Genomic DNA, 16,780 nt, shown 5'->3' with positions numbered 1-16,780 from the left:
AGGGAATCAGCAGTAATGGAGAAAACAAGAAGTATCCAAAAATAACATGCAATGGGCTGTACAGAAAATGGAATTAGAGAAGTCCCCCATGTCTTTGGGACATAGGTTTATATAGATTGTGTCTCTCAATATAATATTCCAATTGGTTTGAACCTTCATTCTCAGAACTCAACTGGTACCTTGTCTGTTTCCAAGTAAAATTATAAACCTTCTCAGAATGTGGGAAAAGATTGATGTTAACAATTAATCCTACATTCAATAAACATATCTAGAGAGCATATATTTTAAATTAAATAAATTAAAAATATGATAAAAATTGCAGCCTGGCATTGCAATGATGTCACAATAAATAACTGCTCATATACATATGGATTATTTCTATTTAATCTCAGTTACATTTACACATGATGTATGTTTTGTAAATGAGCTCATGCACACTCATCAACAATACATGATATGTATTTCCAATAAGCCAGGAATTATTTTCTAGCAGCTGTCCACTAAGCATTCAATAAGTACTGGACGAATCCAACTAATCTGTTTAAATACAAGCACTCAGTTTCTGATAAAACTAGTTTCCCAAATTCATCCTTTATTTGACAAAGTTAAATGCATTAGAAAACTCCTATACATTACACAGACTTGAAATTTTGCACATTCATTACTTCAATTAATTAATTATTTCAGATAAAGAACACAGAGCAGTAAATTCAATGAAATTTTCTCTATTATCCAAATCCAGAAACTATCAATAATAATTCAATAAACAAGTCTGTCAATAAACTAAACAAAGAAACAAAGTGTACTTAATGTAAAACTGTTGATTAAAATTTAAAACTGTTTTATCGGATCAAATTAATAGTAAAATTTGAAAGAAAGAAAAAAATAAATAAATGTGCTCAAGGGCTACTAAAATATGTCTTACATCATTTTAAAATGAAGCATATAAGAATAAATTACAAAGCTAAAAATTTGCATAGTTTACTTTATTAACATGTCAAATAAAACTGCAATAGCAAACTGGTTATTATTGAAATGCAAAGTATAAATTTAACTCTTCATAAGTGTGTTATTATATTTGATATCTCAATTCTGTTAAGAAAATATTGTAATTAAACTAGATTATTATAATATTTCTTACCAAAGCAATTCCTTTATCTCTCTCTTTTGATTTTCTCTTGTTACTTAAAGTATTAGTAGTTTTGCTTCGCTTGAGTGTGTCAGTTTTTTCTTTATCTTTTGATTCTCTTTCCAAAGAATACTATAAGAAAAGAAATCGGTAAAAAAATATACTTCGAATTTTGAGAAATACTAAAATTTATTTAAATACTTACTCCTCTTTTAACCTGAAATTTTTGACTAAGCTTGCTGAAAATAGATAATGAGGACTGATGCTGATTTCCTCCTGAAATGTCTTCCCCAACCAATGGCTTAATTGGACGGACTGGAAAATTAAATTAATTTAAAATTAACAGCAAAGGTTTAATAAATTGAGATATTTTTTAGCTTTTTACCTGTATAAGGTATTTCCCCACGAAATATTTCATATATTTGAGAAATATAAGAAACCATAGTCAACTTATCAGGAATATTACATTCACTCATTTCTTGACCAGTCATCACAGGTGGTATTCCATATTCTCTTTCACATATATCAAATGCCTACAAATGTAAAAATTATTTAACTATTTAACATGAAAAACGTTCTATTTAAATAATTATAGAATTTAAATAATTACTTTGAAAACAATTATAGAAATTGATAATGGATACACAATGTGAGATGAATGGCTAGGCTAAGTGCCACTGGTCATTTTATTTATTTTTCTCAGTGTCAGTTATTAACATAACTGTCAAATGTGTACAATACAGTATTTTGTTTAAAGTTTTTAATCACTAAATACACATTTATGTAAAAGTATGAATATTTCTCTACACTTTTCTAAAAGGCCATAATAATAAAATAATATAAGGTTTATATTAAAATATGTAGCTTTTTATTAAAATACATAATAAAAGTTGATGTCCCTTTAAATTAATGTTGATCTATATTTTATTGTTTACTTAGATATATACCTTTTTTTGTTATAACTTATTTTTAAAACTATAGTTATAAATTCTCTTATATGTATTAAGTTGACAATGACCGAATTATAGTGTGAGTTCCCACAAAAAATGGGTTGAAATTAAACATTTATATTAGAAATTTATTAAAACAAAACTAGAGAGAAAAACACCTCCATTGTTAAAAACTGATCAAAGATCAGATTTAGTTGTTCTAGTCATATGAAACTGAGACAAGAAAAAAATACTATTAATATAAAACATGACGCAGTAAATGTAAACAAGCATCCTCCAGTAGAGATGGACCTTTGACAAGGCGCTCATATACAAATAATTAGAACATAAAAATCTTGAAGAGGGAAAAGGTTAATTATAAAAGGGGACATCACGTCATGTCATTAAAATTCTAAGACGTCATAGACTAGACAACAATGGGGTAAAATGAGTGCAAGTTCAAAGTCCCATCTACACCTTCCATCCAGAGTTAACAGATGGTGTCAGGTAAGTCCCCGAGGTGATCCTTCTCAAGACCTGAATAGGTCTCGTCTTTCGTTTAGGAACAAATGTAAAACCAATCAGGATGGACAAAAGGGGAGATCGGAGATTGATGTGATCCCTGATTGGCACTTGATTGGCAAGAGGCGCTTGACAAGAGCACTCGGCGAGTCAACACAAAGGAGTGAAAATCTGAAGAGCAGTGTCAACACTTGGGACAAATCTTTTCCATCTTTAAGTCGATACCAAAGCTGTGCTGTTGCTGATGCTAACCAATGGAGTCTCATGAACTGTTTAACAACACTGCCCCGGGGCCACCTATACAACAAACAACTAAAACAGCATTGACACTATCGATGTCCAACCAGCCAACTGTGTTTAGAAAATATTTGTTTCTTAGTGTAAGTTTATTTTATCCTAAAATAAATGGGTTTTTGTAAGATACTTGTCATCTCTGTCTCCTCCTCCACACTCACATGCGAACGACCCTAGATCAGCCTGATGCGGGATCAACGATCCCTCTTAGAGTTGGAAAACTTACACTGGTGCAAGAAGTGGGATTTTTAGCCCAAAGTTACACTGGTGTCAGTGAAACGGGATTTTAAGTCACCAATCTCCACCAGGTCAGCAAACTTATAATAGTGAGAATCAATAATCAATGAAAAAATCAAATAATTTTATTGTATTAAAGGGAGAATCTTCTTTTATTACAAAGGAAAATAGAAAAGGAAAAAAAAATAAAAAAACCACACAAATACAAAATCTGTTATTTTACAATTTCATAATATGTAAAAACAAAATTTTTGCTTATACAATTTGCTTTTGCATTTTGAATCCACAGTATTCTGATTAACTTCCAAAAAACAACAACTTTATAATGGAATTTGTAAAGAAATTTTAGACATACAGTAAAGTTATACAGACACATTACTTTATTGTATTAATCTTCCACATGGGGATGAGTGGGTAAAAATTGAAAGAAATACCTTAATTAGTTGTACATTTTCAAAACTATCAAACCTTTATTGACTGTGTTTATGGGTTACAACTATAACATTTGAAATAATTACTGTTTTCATACATCTTGAGATCATTGTCAGAATCAGGATCTTGACTATCATCTTTTGGTTGAACTCACCATCTCCAATTCAAGTTTTCCTAATTACTCTTTGGCTGATAAGATCTCAAACTTATGAATACAATTGCAACTTTCTCATGATCAATATTTGACATTATTTATTTATAATTTTATTTCCAAAAATATCCCCATGAACCTTGGAAGAGAAAATGCTGTCCAATTCAAGGAAAATTGAAGAAATAGAATTTTAGTTAAATTTTTTCCTGTCACTCTAAACTACATTATCTTATATTTTGCACATCATGTTTCTCATGCTTTTCATAACCCAGGTTTATTTTTTAACAGCACTTTTCTTCCACAGGGTTTATTTGAATCTCAGTTTGTTTATTTACATATTATATCAAATAAAGATTGATTGATATATGTGAGTGTTATTACAAAGGGGCTGAAATATTGCAATGCTAACTTTGTATAAATTATATAATTTATACAAAGTTAGCAATGCAAAACTATCACTGAATAAAATTTGGTAACAAAAATCAGATGGCAGTGTAGCAACACAAACATCCAAAAGAATATTGCAAGATTCAAGAAGATGTTTTCTCATATCCATCACTGTTGTTCCACAAAAAGAACATTCAGAGTCACAAAAGACATTAATTATTTTACCATTTAGGTTTATAGAAAATCTATTTAGTCTAAATTGTGCAGCAAATGACTATTTTATAACTCAAATTAGACAGTAAATAAGGAGGCACTGGACTCCACATTCCATTAAGAAAAAGTTCACTGTTCCAACCTCTTTCACTCAAATGATGAATATTTTTTAGCCAATATAAGTCTTTAGTCGTTGATCACAATCCAAAAAGAACAAAGTTTCACTTAAATATATATAACTATAGGACAATCCATTATTATTTAGTAATCCTTTAGCAATAGCAGGCCATCCGATCTTTCTTGTTTCCACATGTAGCAAATTTTTGGAAGTTTCAGAGTCAATACACTATCCATCGTAAATTCAAATGATATTGAAATTGGAAAATGAACAGAATTGAAAGTATCAAGAACTCTAAAATCCAGTAATCTGTCCAATAAATTTACATTTACTGTTATTAGATCTATAACAGATAGACAGACTGTCAAAAGAAAAGTAAATTTAGCCGGGTAGTCTGAGGCACAATGACCATTTAAAATATATAATCCGTACAACTTAATCAATTGTAAAAAACTTTTCCTCTTTGATTTAATATTAAATCATTAGATCTTCAAGAATTTAAAACATTAGTATTACTTCCAGCATAAAAATTATCTAGTTCCTTGCCTATTCTAGCATTCATGTCTTCCAAAATAACTATATCCTCAGAGAAATTAATCAACAAATCTTCCATTTTTTTTTAACAGTACATCATAAAGATCTACTCTCAAATTAACAAGAACAATTATCAAACTATGACTAGGTGAACAAAAATTTTTCTTACAATTAAATCTAATCACTATTAGATTGTCGAAGTTAAACAACATTTCCAAAAAAACTAATTTTTGGGAAACTGCAAGAATGAGACTGCCATATAGACGATTGGAACCAATTGGTTTTCTAGCAAATTGTTCATATAAAAACAAATCTGGGTTCAACAAAGAAAGTACCAGTTTATAAGAGTTAGTTGACCAAGTTTCAGTAAAAGCAACTAGATCATAATTTTGCAATAAATGTACAAACTCTTGGTCATTCACTGTCAAGTCCAGCATTCCTTGATAATTCCAAGACAATATTCTCATTACTAAAGTTTTATTTCTCTCTTTAGCAATTGTTCCACTTAACCCTTTTGGCCAGATTTGTCTAAAAAAATATCAGTCTTCTGTAATTCATTAGTTCTAAATTGAAATTGAATTTGTCACCATCAACTGTCAGGCAAATGGCTTTCAGAAATACTTTTTTATTCAAAGATTTAGCTTCCGCAAAAAAAAAGCAACAATTTTCTATACCTTAGTCTTGATCTATATGACAAATCATCAAAGACTAATGTGTGAGTAAGATGGCGACACCTGAATTTTCTTTAAATTTTTAAAAATAACTCTTTTGTCATCTTGAGTATAGAGCTCAAACAATACAGTATAAGCCGAGTTCCCGATATACAATAACTATTAATAAAAGGAATAGACTCCTTGTTTTGTCTTTTAAATAATTCAATAAAGCCATTAGCATTATTAACTAATTCTTTGTCACTACCACTTAAACTGGAAATGATAATATTATTTTTCTTCAAATCATTGTGTACAGAATCTACATAGTAATTCTGAAAAGAAAATTTATCCATACATACAGTTTTAAAAGACGAAAGTTCAGTAATTTCGCCTTCCAGGTGAGATAGATGTTCATCGTACTCCTTATGTAAATTAGACAACCAGTCAAATTTTGATGACAATTCTTCAATTTCAATAAAATAGTATTAAAATGTTCAAGAAAACACAGAATCTTCTGCAGTAGTTGAGAAGGAATATTCTGAGATGCAAAATAGTCATCCAGTCAAGATGATTTCAACATTGGTTCACTTGGAGATCAATGACATTTACCAGCAGAAGTCGAAGTTTTATTGCGAGGTGAAGAAGGTGTACGAGACATTGGACCAGGGTTAAGTTCAACTCATCCAATAACAAGCAAAAAGAATAAAATTAGAAAAGAAAGTATCACAGTAGAAAAAGACATCATCAATAAAGTCAATTAATGGCAACCAGTTAAATTGTAGTTCGTAACAGTAAGTCATAGAAAAAACACCACATACATATATAGATAAATGAATGTACACACACACCTCAAATTTAAATGAGGTGGGATCTCATATTGTTAATCTGACATTGTGAAGAACAGTTTTACGTAACAATTTTCATAGTTCTTGGAAAGAAATTTTGCACCAGATAAAATGTCACAATAATTTTTTTTTATCATTTGCTCAAAAACACTAATTTGAAAGGCCCGTGTGTAAAATCTGACACTATATTCGACAATACTACAGAGATTTTATCATGAGCACTGATAAATTAGGAATTAATCTTATGCTAAAATTTATTATCAAAACTGCATTTAAATGATATCACTCTGGACTGGAGACAATTTCATAAATACCACCTCAGACAGCTATGAAACATTCATATCTGCAATATTCTATTTATGTGTAGCTAAATATCAAGTGACAATATTGTTACGATTTTTCTTGGAAACTATCCAATAAGATTTCCTGTATTATCATTGGATATAATTACAGTAGACCCCCCTATAATTACGATTCCTATAAAACTGTGAAAAAATTGCGACGGTATCCGTAAAAAAAGGTAAAAACTCCTATAATTACGTAAAACGTCATCAGGCAGCCAAACTACTTTCCTGCCGTCCGTAGCGCCACGCTATAGACATTTAGGCGGCTAAATTGAGTTTAGTTTCGTCTGTACATATAATTATATATAAATTAGGTACTGTACATATAATTATATATTAACTTATTGTAACTTTGTTATAATTAAATATATAATTTCCGCCGCGTGGCGCCACGCTACGGAGATTTTATGCTAACTATCGTCTGTACAGTATGTAAATAGGTACTGTAAGTCTAATAAAGTACTGTAATTTTATACATTTCTTGTGAAAGAAACATTTCTTATTCAACGGCGATTAAAATTATTTATATTAATGATGTCTCCAAAGTTCAACGAAGTTTTCACAGAAAAATAAGTTATTAGAAATCGGCCGCTGTTTGCTGAGCTGTTCCGCGACGAAAACAAGCTTTAGCAATGGCGATGTCGAATGGCGCATATTCGGTAAGTAATCCTACAATTTTTTGTTTATAGCGTAGTTTATATGGATTATACCCAAAAATAATATATGTATTTTGAAAATGTTGAGTCGGATTAGTCTAGAATCGATTAATTTTATGGAAGAAAACCTTTCAAACAGCCGTAGTCTGTAAACTTCACACGTGTCGGGCTGTGATTGGAAGGACTTGTAAGAAATCAGATTCCTAAAGAATGGAACTATGATCTTATGGGGGGAGGTCGACTGTACATGGATTTCACATTATCCATCATTATCTAGCATAACAAAATTTTATCCATTATAATATCTATTACCTTTCCCTTTCCATATAGCTCAAGATAATTATGTAATAAGTATGACAGTGACATACCATACATTCAAATAATAACAATTTCATAAGTAATAAAGTTTAATTTATGTAATCAACAGCTGACAGCAAATTTTAATAGTAAAAAGAAACTTTTATTTTACAATTTTTACAATTATGTACTTTAAATAAATGTATCCTTTATATTTTTCAAATTAATCATATTTTATGTAATATGCTATAAATGTCTATTGTCATGTTAGTGTTTAGAAACTTTCAAATTAAATTCTTATTTGATTTAAAAACTTACCAATTGATTATTCTTTGATATATCTTCAGGATTCAAGGCACGCAAATCAATAAGATCTGGTCTGTATCTATGAATGATAGCACAGAGTGCCATTCCATTTTTCCATGAAGAAGTCATATCAATTATTTTGATATCATCATATAATGCAACTTGTTTCTGACACCATACTAAAAGGGCATCTGGATGGATAGCATAATCTGAAATTTTAACATAAAACTTCTAAAAAAATATTCTAGCAGCTTTCACAATCAATTTCAAGTAAAGTTACTGATTGAAACAAGAATATAGTGTTAAATTGAATACAAAGCAAATTTATAAAGCAGTAAAAAAGCAATAAATTAGAATGAAATAGTAGTAGTAATAAATTATACAATCTGTAGCTGTGGTTATTTATCATAATAAATTATTATTATTATTATTACAACTAAATAATAGGATTTGACTGTATATAAAAATCAGTTTTATTGTTTATACATTTTTCAAACAAATTGAAAAAAATATATAAGTGAGAAAAATGTACAAGTAAAACTACTTTCGTAATAATTATATCACTCTAAAAGAAATTCAACAGTACAGCATGGTACAAATTAACATGGTATAACTAAATCCGTATATGCAATTCTTACATAGAAGTTTCAATTTACTACATGTATAATAAATTTGAACATATAAAAAAAAGTAAAACAGTGTGAAATTAAGTCATGTACTTTAAATAAAATTGATAAAGTTTGTTTGTTTCTTTTTACAATGGACTTATCACACACTTGTGACATCAGTTGTATCCTGCAAAATTCTAGTCATATAAAAGAATGAAGATAATGATATCAAATAGTGAAAATGAATGAGAAACCAAAAAGTAATTTTTATTTCATAATTGAAATTGATTCATATTACAAAATATCAAAAGCAAAAATGTTCAATATGTTGGACTGAAAGAGTGATTTGCTAAATGGGAAAATTCATCAGAAATAGCAGTATATGTTACATATGATTTGCTCTGATTTTTACATTTGCTAGTAATTCAATATCTGCATGAACTAAGCTGAAGTGAATACATAATTTGCTTTTTCATCATTTTTAATAATATGAGCATCATATAAGTGAGGAAAAAAGTGTTATAGGATACTGAAAATTATGATCTATAAGTGCAAAAATTGTATAAATGAAAAATGTACAACCAAAATGTTTTATGATGGAAATTACCATGCACAAAATATTTGATGTATAATTGTAAAACGTACAATAGGAGAAGTTAAAAATGTATGAGTGGGATTTAACTGTATAGTGAAATTTGTTAATGTTTTTCTTTCAGTTTAAGAACAATTCTTGTATATTCTTACATATACAAAAATCCAGAATTTCAGTAAAGCTGATGAAACTGTGTGTTACATATAACCAATTTATGGCTTTTTTTAAATCTAGGTACTCCCTGTCCACACAATGACACTTCTCCCATTGTTTTAGTTATGATAATATTCTTGCAGAATAGAAGTATTTTGACTGGTATCAGAGCCACTTTAGAGAGTTCTTCATGCAGTAGCTTATCTCCCAAAGCTCTCTTTAATGGTGATAATTTTATGGTGACAAATCCAGACTGTAGGCCAGATGATCCAATGATGACCATCATGCACTGGATCATACTCCAACACCAGTCAAAATACTTTAATACTTTATTCTGTAGGCACTGACACTTCTCCCATTGTTGCCAAAACAATGGGAGAAGTGTCAGTGTATGTATGTATGTATGTATGTATGTATGTATGTATGTATGTATGTATGTATGTATGTATGGAGGAGGAGTACTTATAAAAAAAATTTGGGATTATAATATACATTTCCATATTGTTCCATTGCCATTACTAAAATTCCAGTTAGAAGTTGAATCATCCTTGTAATTCTTGTATAAAGGAAAGAGAAATTTGATGAGAACAGATAAATTTGTTATTTATAGACTTCTACTCATTTTACATACAGTGACTCACAAAAGTCATTGGACACTTTTCTGATAAAACTAATTTATTTCAAAATTGCTAGTGTAAAAGTAATATTCTACAAAATTTACTTTTATTTCCTTTAAATATAATTAACTTTATAGCATTACCCTGTTTGATTATGTTATTAATTAAATCAAAAAGTATTTATCATACTATAAAATCTGTCACAAAATTCATTAGACAGCTTAAAAAATAACATTATTATTTATGATTTTTATGAGTTTATCCAAAATTCTATTGTACTCTGTAATGTTCTGTTTACAAACAGTTACAATCATTGTAAATTTTTTATTTTCATGTTCTGCTCAAATTTAGCAATAATGAAAAAAATCTTAACAGGAAACTACATTATGTATTGGAAAATTGATGATAGATCACTATAAATTGGGAATATCAGAGATGATAGTAGTGTTCTAAGAAGTAGAAATTATAAAAAGATACAGGGATGAACACAATTGTGAATAAACAAAGATCTGAATGTCCTGCATTGTTAACAGAACAAAATAAGTGCCATATAATCCAAAAAACAAAAATAATCCTAATACAAGTACATTAAAACATCCAGTTGAAAAATTACAATGGAGTTTATGTTCACCCAGAAACAAGGAAACAATAAAGAGTGTCCTGTGGGGAAGTGGATATGTTACTGTGAATGACCAATATCTGGCGAATGTCAACATTTCTCCAGTGAATGTCAGCATTCACACAGTCGTTTTGTGTATGTACAAAATATTTGCTAAATATTATTTCTCACTTACACCGGCAAATGTCGACATTCAGCATGCACTGATGGTGAATGTTGAATAGAAATATTTTTATTACGTTAAGACAAAAATGCAACATTTTAATATGTCAAAATAGGAGAAAGCTTTAGTAACAACACATGTAAATAAACTGTTGAACCTAAAATGAACAGTACATTCTAAATCATTAAAGAAAATAATACAATAATAAACTTACACATAAATTATGTGATTAACATTATACAATCTATTTATTGCAACAACTTAAACTGTTATGGCACTTTGAATTGTACAAGAGTCCCTTTCTTTTACAACTGCATTTATTCGTGGAACACTTCTCTTTGCAATGACAGCGTGTATAGCCTTGCCCTCCACTTTTCGAATTAGCTGCAGCTGCTTCTCTCAGCGATATTTCTTGAGAAGAAATCTCATCTATGAAAAGTAACTTTTCTTTACAAATTACGAACTGATTATGTTATTACGTGATTACGAACTGAGCTGTTAATGGTGCCTTTTATTCAGATACAGCCAATGCCTTGCATACGATCCCTCTCATCCTCCGCCACTCGACCTGACAAACCGATCCTCATCTCACGGGATCAAAAGAACAAAAACGCCATCCAGTGACAAAGTGGTTTCCACCAAACCGTTGTCAGGAAAAGAGGTACAACCATGTCCTACCTCCAGCTACCCACAAAGGATTTGGCAACAGACTGTCGCCTCTCTGTCGACATCGGCTTCTTGGGTGTCGTTTCAACCTCCACCAAAGCTATCTGTGCTTGTCGACATACACCAGCAATTGTTCAGATGTATAATAATATAACCACATATTTGGTCTTTCACCGACGTATTTTGTATGTGTCGACATTCACCAGAGAATATCGACATTCACTAATTTCAGTCTTTCACAGTAACAGATATATATAATGGTAGAGTAGCCAGGAGAAAATTTTTTGCTACTGGAAAAAAAAAAAAAAACAAGGAAAGCTCATCATCAGTTTGCAGAAAAAGATGGTGGATAAAGATTATGGGTACTGGACGTATGTAATATTTGTAGACAAAAACAAATTTAACATCTTTGATTCTAATGACTGAACTATAATGTGGAGGAGGCTAAACTATGAAGTGAATAAGTAAAACAATGTGCCAACAATAAAACATGAAGGATTAAGTGTTATGATTTGAGAATGAAGCATGGAGGAGGAAGTGTTATGATATGACAACCTCTGGAGTTGGAAGATTTATATTTATTGATAGAAATATGAATGGAGAAGGACATTTAAATGTTTTGAAACAAAATCTAAAGACTTCTGCAGAAAAACTACGTATCTTGAATGCCTTCCATTTTTATCAGGATAATGAGCAAAACATAAGTCTTAGAAAATTTAGCAGTGGCTACTGTATAACTGCCCAAAAGTGAATGAAATACCATCACAGTTGGCTGACCTAAATGTAATCTAACATTTATGGAATGAATTAGATAAAAATTAAAAAAAAAAAATAGTATTGGCAACAGAAATGAACTGGAAAGTGCTCTTAAACATGATCAAAAATTGAAGTGATCATCACAGAAAAACTAGTAAAATCAATGCCAAATAGGCTAAAAACTGTGTTGGAAAGAAAAGCAATTCAATATGTCATTGAAATATTTACTGCTGTGTATAACTAACTTTTAATTTGCAGTAAAATTATCTGTTTGACGACTTTTGTGAGTCACTGTATATTCACTATTAAAATCTACTCTCTGATATACATGATCAATGAATGAAATACAAAACTAGTAAAATTTATCAATGTAGATTTTAAACATTTATATAAAAAAATACCATTATTATGATATGCTATGATTTTATATTTTATAAACAAAATGAATTTACAACTATATTTAAAAAGTTTAACTAATTAAATAGAATACTCTTGAAGTTTTTTGTATTCGGACAATTTGGGAATTATTTCTCAATCATGACATAACCCAAGATAATTAAGAACTGACCATCAAATGATCAAAGTTTAGTATAAATATAGATTCTATTCATATTTAGAATCTATCTATAGATTCTAAATATAGAATCTATAAATATAGATTCTATAAAAAAATTTCTATGATTTATATTATGATATTATCACTATAAATATAATAAAATGATAAAAACACTATTATATTTAATAAATATTTGAAAATTAACAAACAAAAAAAAACTTATTTAAAAAGTTTCATTTGTTTTTAATATTTTTTCTACACAAATTAAAAATATAATTTTATTACAAAATGAAATTCTTAGATTTCTTTATTCTTTGAAGAAGTTTTATTTTTTCTAGTTATGAAAAAAAATAAGATAAAGATACAATGACTATATACTATAACTAGTAATAAGGTTTTTTTATTATTAAAAAATTTTATTGTATTAGTATCATTACAAATACACTTTTAAAATGATGTAAAATATTTTATAAATTAAAAACAAAAGCATCTTCCTCACACTTATATAAAAACTAAAATATTTAAATAATAATTTAGTAACATTAATGCAGTTACCTCTCCTTTTTCGTTTCTTTGGAACGTCCTGTATAATATCTGGCAATTCATCTTTGATTTCTTTATCTGTATCATACAGAGGTCTTAATTGAGCAGGTAAAATTGCATGTGTTACTAGGTTAGGATAACGAGTTGAAGGATTAAGTGTATTTTGGTTGAAATTTTTATTTAAGTTTTCAGGAGTGGTTTGTGCTAGTAATCTATAAATACTCTCTCTTTCTGCTAAGACCTAAAATTAAAATAAATCTTTAAAACAATCATCATAGGACAAATTGTGATTTTAAATTTATATAGTATTAATTTTTCTAGTTATGAAAAAGAATAAGATAAAGATACAATGACTATATCAGGACTATATACTATAACTAGTACTAAACTAACATAACTAGTAATAAGATTTTTTATTATTAAAAAATTTTATTGTATTAGTCTCATTACAAATAAACTTTTAAAATGATGTATCCATATAAAATGATGTATACATACTTGTAATGGTGTCATTTTACCAGAAGCCCAGCTCCTGATCATCCAAGCAGCATCTAATGCACTTAAGAAACCTCTTGCACAACCAGATCCTGTTGGCCAAAAAGGCTACAAAAAGATTGACTTTAAACATTTTTGTTATATATAATTTTCATAAAAATACATTTCATACCTCTAGTAAACTATCCCCAACAAGTCCTTGCAATAATTTATAACCTTTCCTTTCAATAATGCGACTTGCATTTTCTGCAGCATACATTGAAGTAAAATCAAACATTGCAACATCAGCCTGGCCATAATGATTTACTGCAAAGTCTGTACTAGGAAGTTGATTATTTGTACTGAAATTAGCTGCATCTCTAGCATAATCCATCAGAGCTTCTCTGTCAATATTTTCTGATGCTAATAGTCTAGCAGTATCATTATAATCCTGTTTAACAAATTTAATTTATTAAGTAATTGTTACAATCTGTTAAATAGAAAAATTCTTTATAAACATAATTAAACTTAACAAAAGAACTTGTGACTATATATTCCCATATAAATATTAAAATAAAAAATTTCTAAACATTTAAAATATCTGATGATTACAGATTCTTGATCAATTGAATTAAACTGTACATTATTAACAATTATCACTTCTACAATTTGCTATTTCTTTTGTAATACACTAAATATGTGGACATCTTACCAGTTCTTTCCCTAAATTTCAGTTGCTAATAAACACTATTCAATTCTACAATCAACGACTTTATTCAGGCAAATAAAGAAGTCAATTCGGGAAAGAACCAGTAAGAAGTCCTCCAGAATAGTGAACAGGTAGATTACACATGTGGTATGCAAGATAGTATCACACTTAATGTGCCTATAATCCTAGTTTTCATTATTTGAATTGTGATAAAACTAATAATTTAAAAAACAAGGCCAATCCTATATACAGTAGAACCCCAATTATCTGAAATGTAATTAATCAAAGTTCTGTATTATCCAAGACAAACCTGTAAATGAATACACCTTTCCTATACTGTAATCCATAACAAGAAAGTTTAAAATAACATGTACTACAAAATGATTTGTTTCTGTTATTTATTTAACTCAATGTTGCATAAATGAGGAAGTTCAGAAAAAAAAAATTTATTTCCACAATAAACCCTTTAAATCAGAAAGAGGTAAAAGCTAATACCTTGAATTACGTAATGTGTAGTATGATATTATGACTTAATATACTAGATCCATCATGTCCAACCTGTGGCCTGCATGCATCCATTTTAAAATTAATTATCTTGAATAATTTTTATTACAATGAAATATCACAAGTATAGTTAAATACATGAATGTAGTATATAACATCTCATCACCTACACTCAGAAATTAAAAAAGTTATTAAATATTTTTTTTAACAAAGTTCCAAATGTATTACATATAGTATATATGTATATACTGTACAGTACATATATGAATTTCTTCAATATGTTTACAACAACAAAAGATTTTAAATTTGTGTTTTGGTATGACAAAATCATATTTCCTTAAATTTGACCTTTATGTGAAATAAATGTCAAACAATAGACACATTTTTAAGTTACAATGGTCTGCTATGTTTCCAATAAATGATAAAAGATTTTATTGTTATCTTTAAATTCTTTGAAATAAGCCTAATAAAATTTAAATTAGAACTAAACATTTACATGTGCACATAGATGTGAGGGGCTAGCTGGGGATACGGAGTAGGTAAGACTATAGTATCACTTAATCAGTGGCTATTCGCTGGAATAGCCCTCGGGTTGTCCAAGAGAATGACTTTTCTATCTAAAGAAATCGAGTGTGGAGGGCTTTATTATGTTAAAAGGAAGATCTAGGGGATGAATCCTAGATATCATCAGGATCCTTGATACCAGTTAATCAATTTTATCGTATGCAGATTAACATGCAAAATGGAAAAGTTATGGAGATGATAAAATATTTTGATTCAGACATTTAGACCTTACTTAATATAAAAACGAGTATTTAATAAAATAGAAAAACTATACAATATGGAGCTTCAATTATATCTATTTCGCAGAGAGAGAGATTACAATTTCAGCTAAAATCTTACTACCTCAGAACATATTTCTCTTATCTTTTTCTTTAGACCAAGTTCTAGACAAATGTTCTTATCTTGATTAGTTCTTTAATGGCACATAATAAGTAGTTTTTATAGAAGAAAAATGATTATTTAACTCTTTTAGTAGAAACTTTGGGATTCGGTTATGGGCGTTGGCCATAAGGAGCTTATATGGAATACGTCTGTCCTACTTGAGATCTTCTGGTGTACTCCCCAAATGATACTCAAGAATCCCCTTTTTTGATGTTTTTCTCCAATCAGAGAATGGTATTATTCCCAGGTGTTTAGGATGAATGGGGGTTTACAGAGGGGTAACAGGACTGTACGTGACTCAAAATTTGTAAAGATAAGGGAAAACAAAAAGAATGTTGAACTTCCATGGAGAAGGAAGTGACTTTTATCAGTTTCCTTCATTTTCAACATTAAAACTTTTCATTTAAAATCAGAAATATTACTATCAAAAATTTATGTTTTTGACATCAAATTTCAATTAATTAGGGTGGGTGTGTCCAAAATCTCACATAGAATGATTTAAAATTTTAAATCTATGTTTAGATTCTTAAAGAGTTTAATTATGTCTTACTGTGTAAGTTATTTGAGTATAGTTAGCCATCAGGGTCATTTCATGTAATGGTTATGTGCTGTAGGTCATTTCAGATGTTAGTTACTGGTTTTTTTTGACCTGGCAGCCATTTTTAATAAAGTTATTTTGTTTAGGTATCTCTGTTAATTAACAGACTTTACAGTGTAATGAAGTGTTGAATTTATTATTGCCACATTTATAATTACCAGGGACTTGTTGTTTTATTAGTAGCTTAAACATATTGTGTATGTGAAATATTAACAAATAACTCAATACAA

The 16,780-nt window shown here is 29.1% G+C and overlaps 1 protein-coding gene across 1 annotated transcript in view; it reads right to left on the bottom strand.

The window, feature by feature from the left end:
• Positions 1-16,780, bottom strand: part of LOC111623901 — a 79,684-nt gene that overhangs the window by 41,095 nt on the left and 21,809 nt on the right. The window contains exons 8-14 of the mRNA XM_023366634.1: positions 13,988-14,245; positions 13,819-13,923; positions 13,333-13,561; positions 8,060-8,256; positions 1,515-1,662; positions 1,335-1,444; positions 1,142-1,261 (exon numbers count right to left, since the gene is read on the bottom strand). Of these exons, the coding sequence (XP_023222402.1) occupies positions 1,142-1,261; positions 1,335-1,444; positions 1,515-1,662; positions 8,060-8,256; positions 13,333-13,561; positions 13,819-13,923; positions 13,988-14,245 (1,167 nt within the window). The remainder of the gene's footprint in view (positions 1-1,141; positions 1,262-1,334; positions 1,445-1,514; positions 1,663-8,059; positions 8,257-13,332; positions 13,562-13,818; positions 13,924-13,987; positions 14,246-16,780) is intronic.

Source organism: Centruroides sculpturatus, unplaced genomic scaffold (genome assembly GCF_000671375.1).
Source record: "Centruroides sculpturatus isolate CEXI.00-Female unplaced genomic scaffold, Cexi_2.0 scaffold250, whole genome shotgun sequence".
NCBI lineage: Eukaryota > Metazoa > Arthropoda > Arachnida > Scorpiones > Buthidae > Centruroides > Centruroides sculpturatus.
This window is presented reverse-complemented; position numbering and strand designations above follow the sequence as displayed.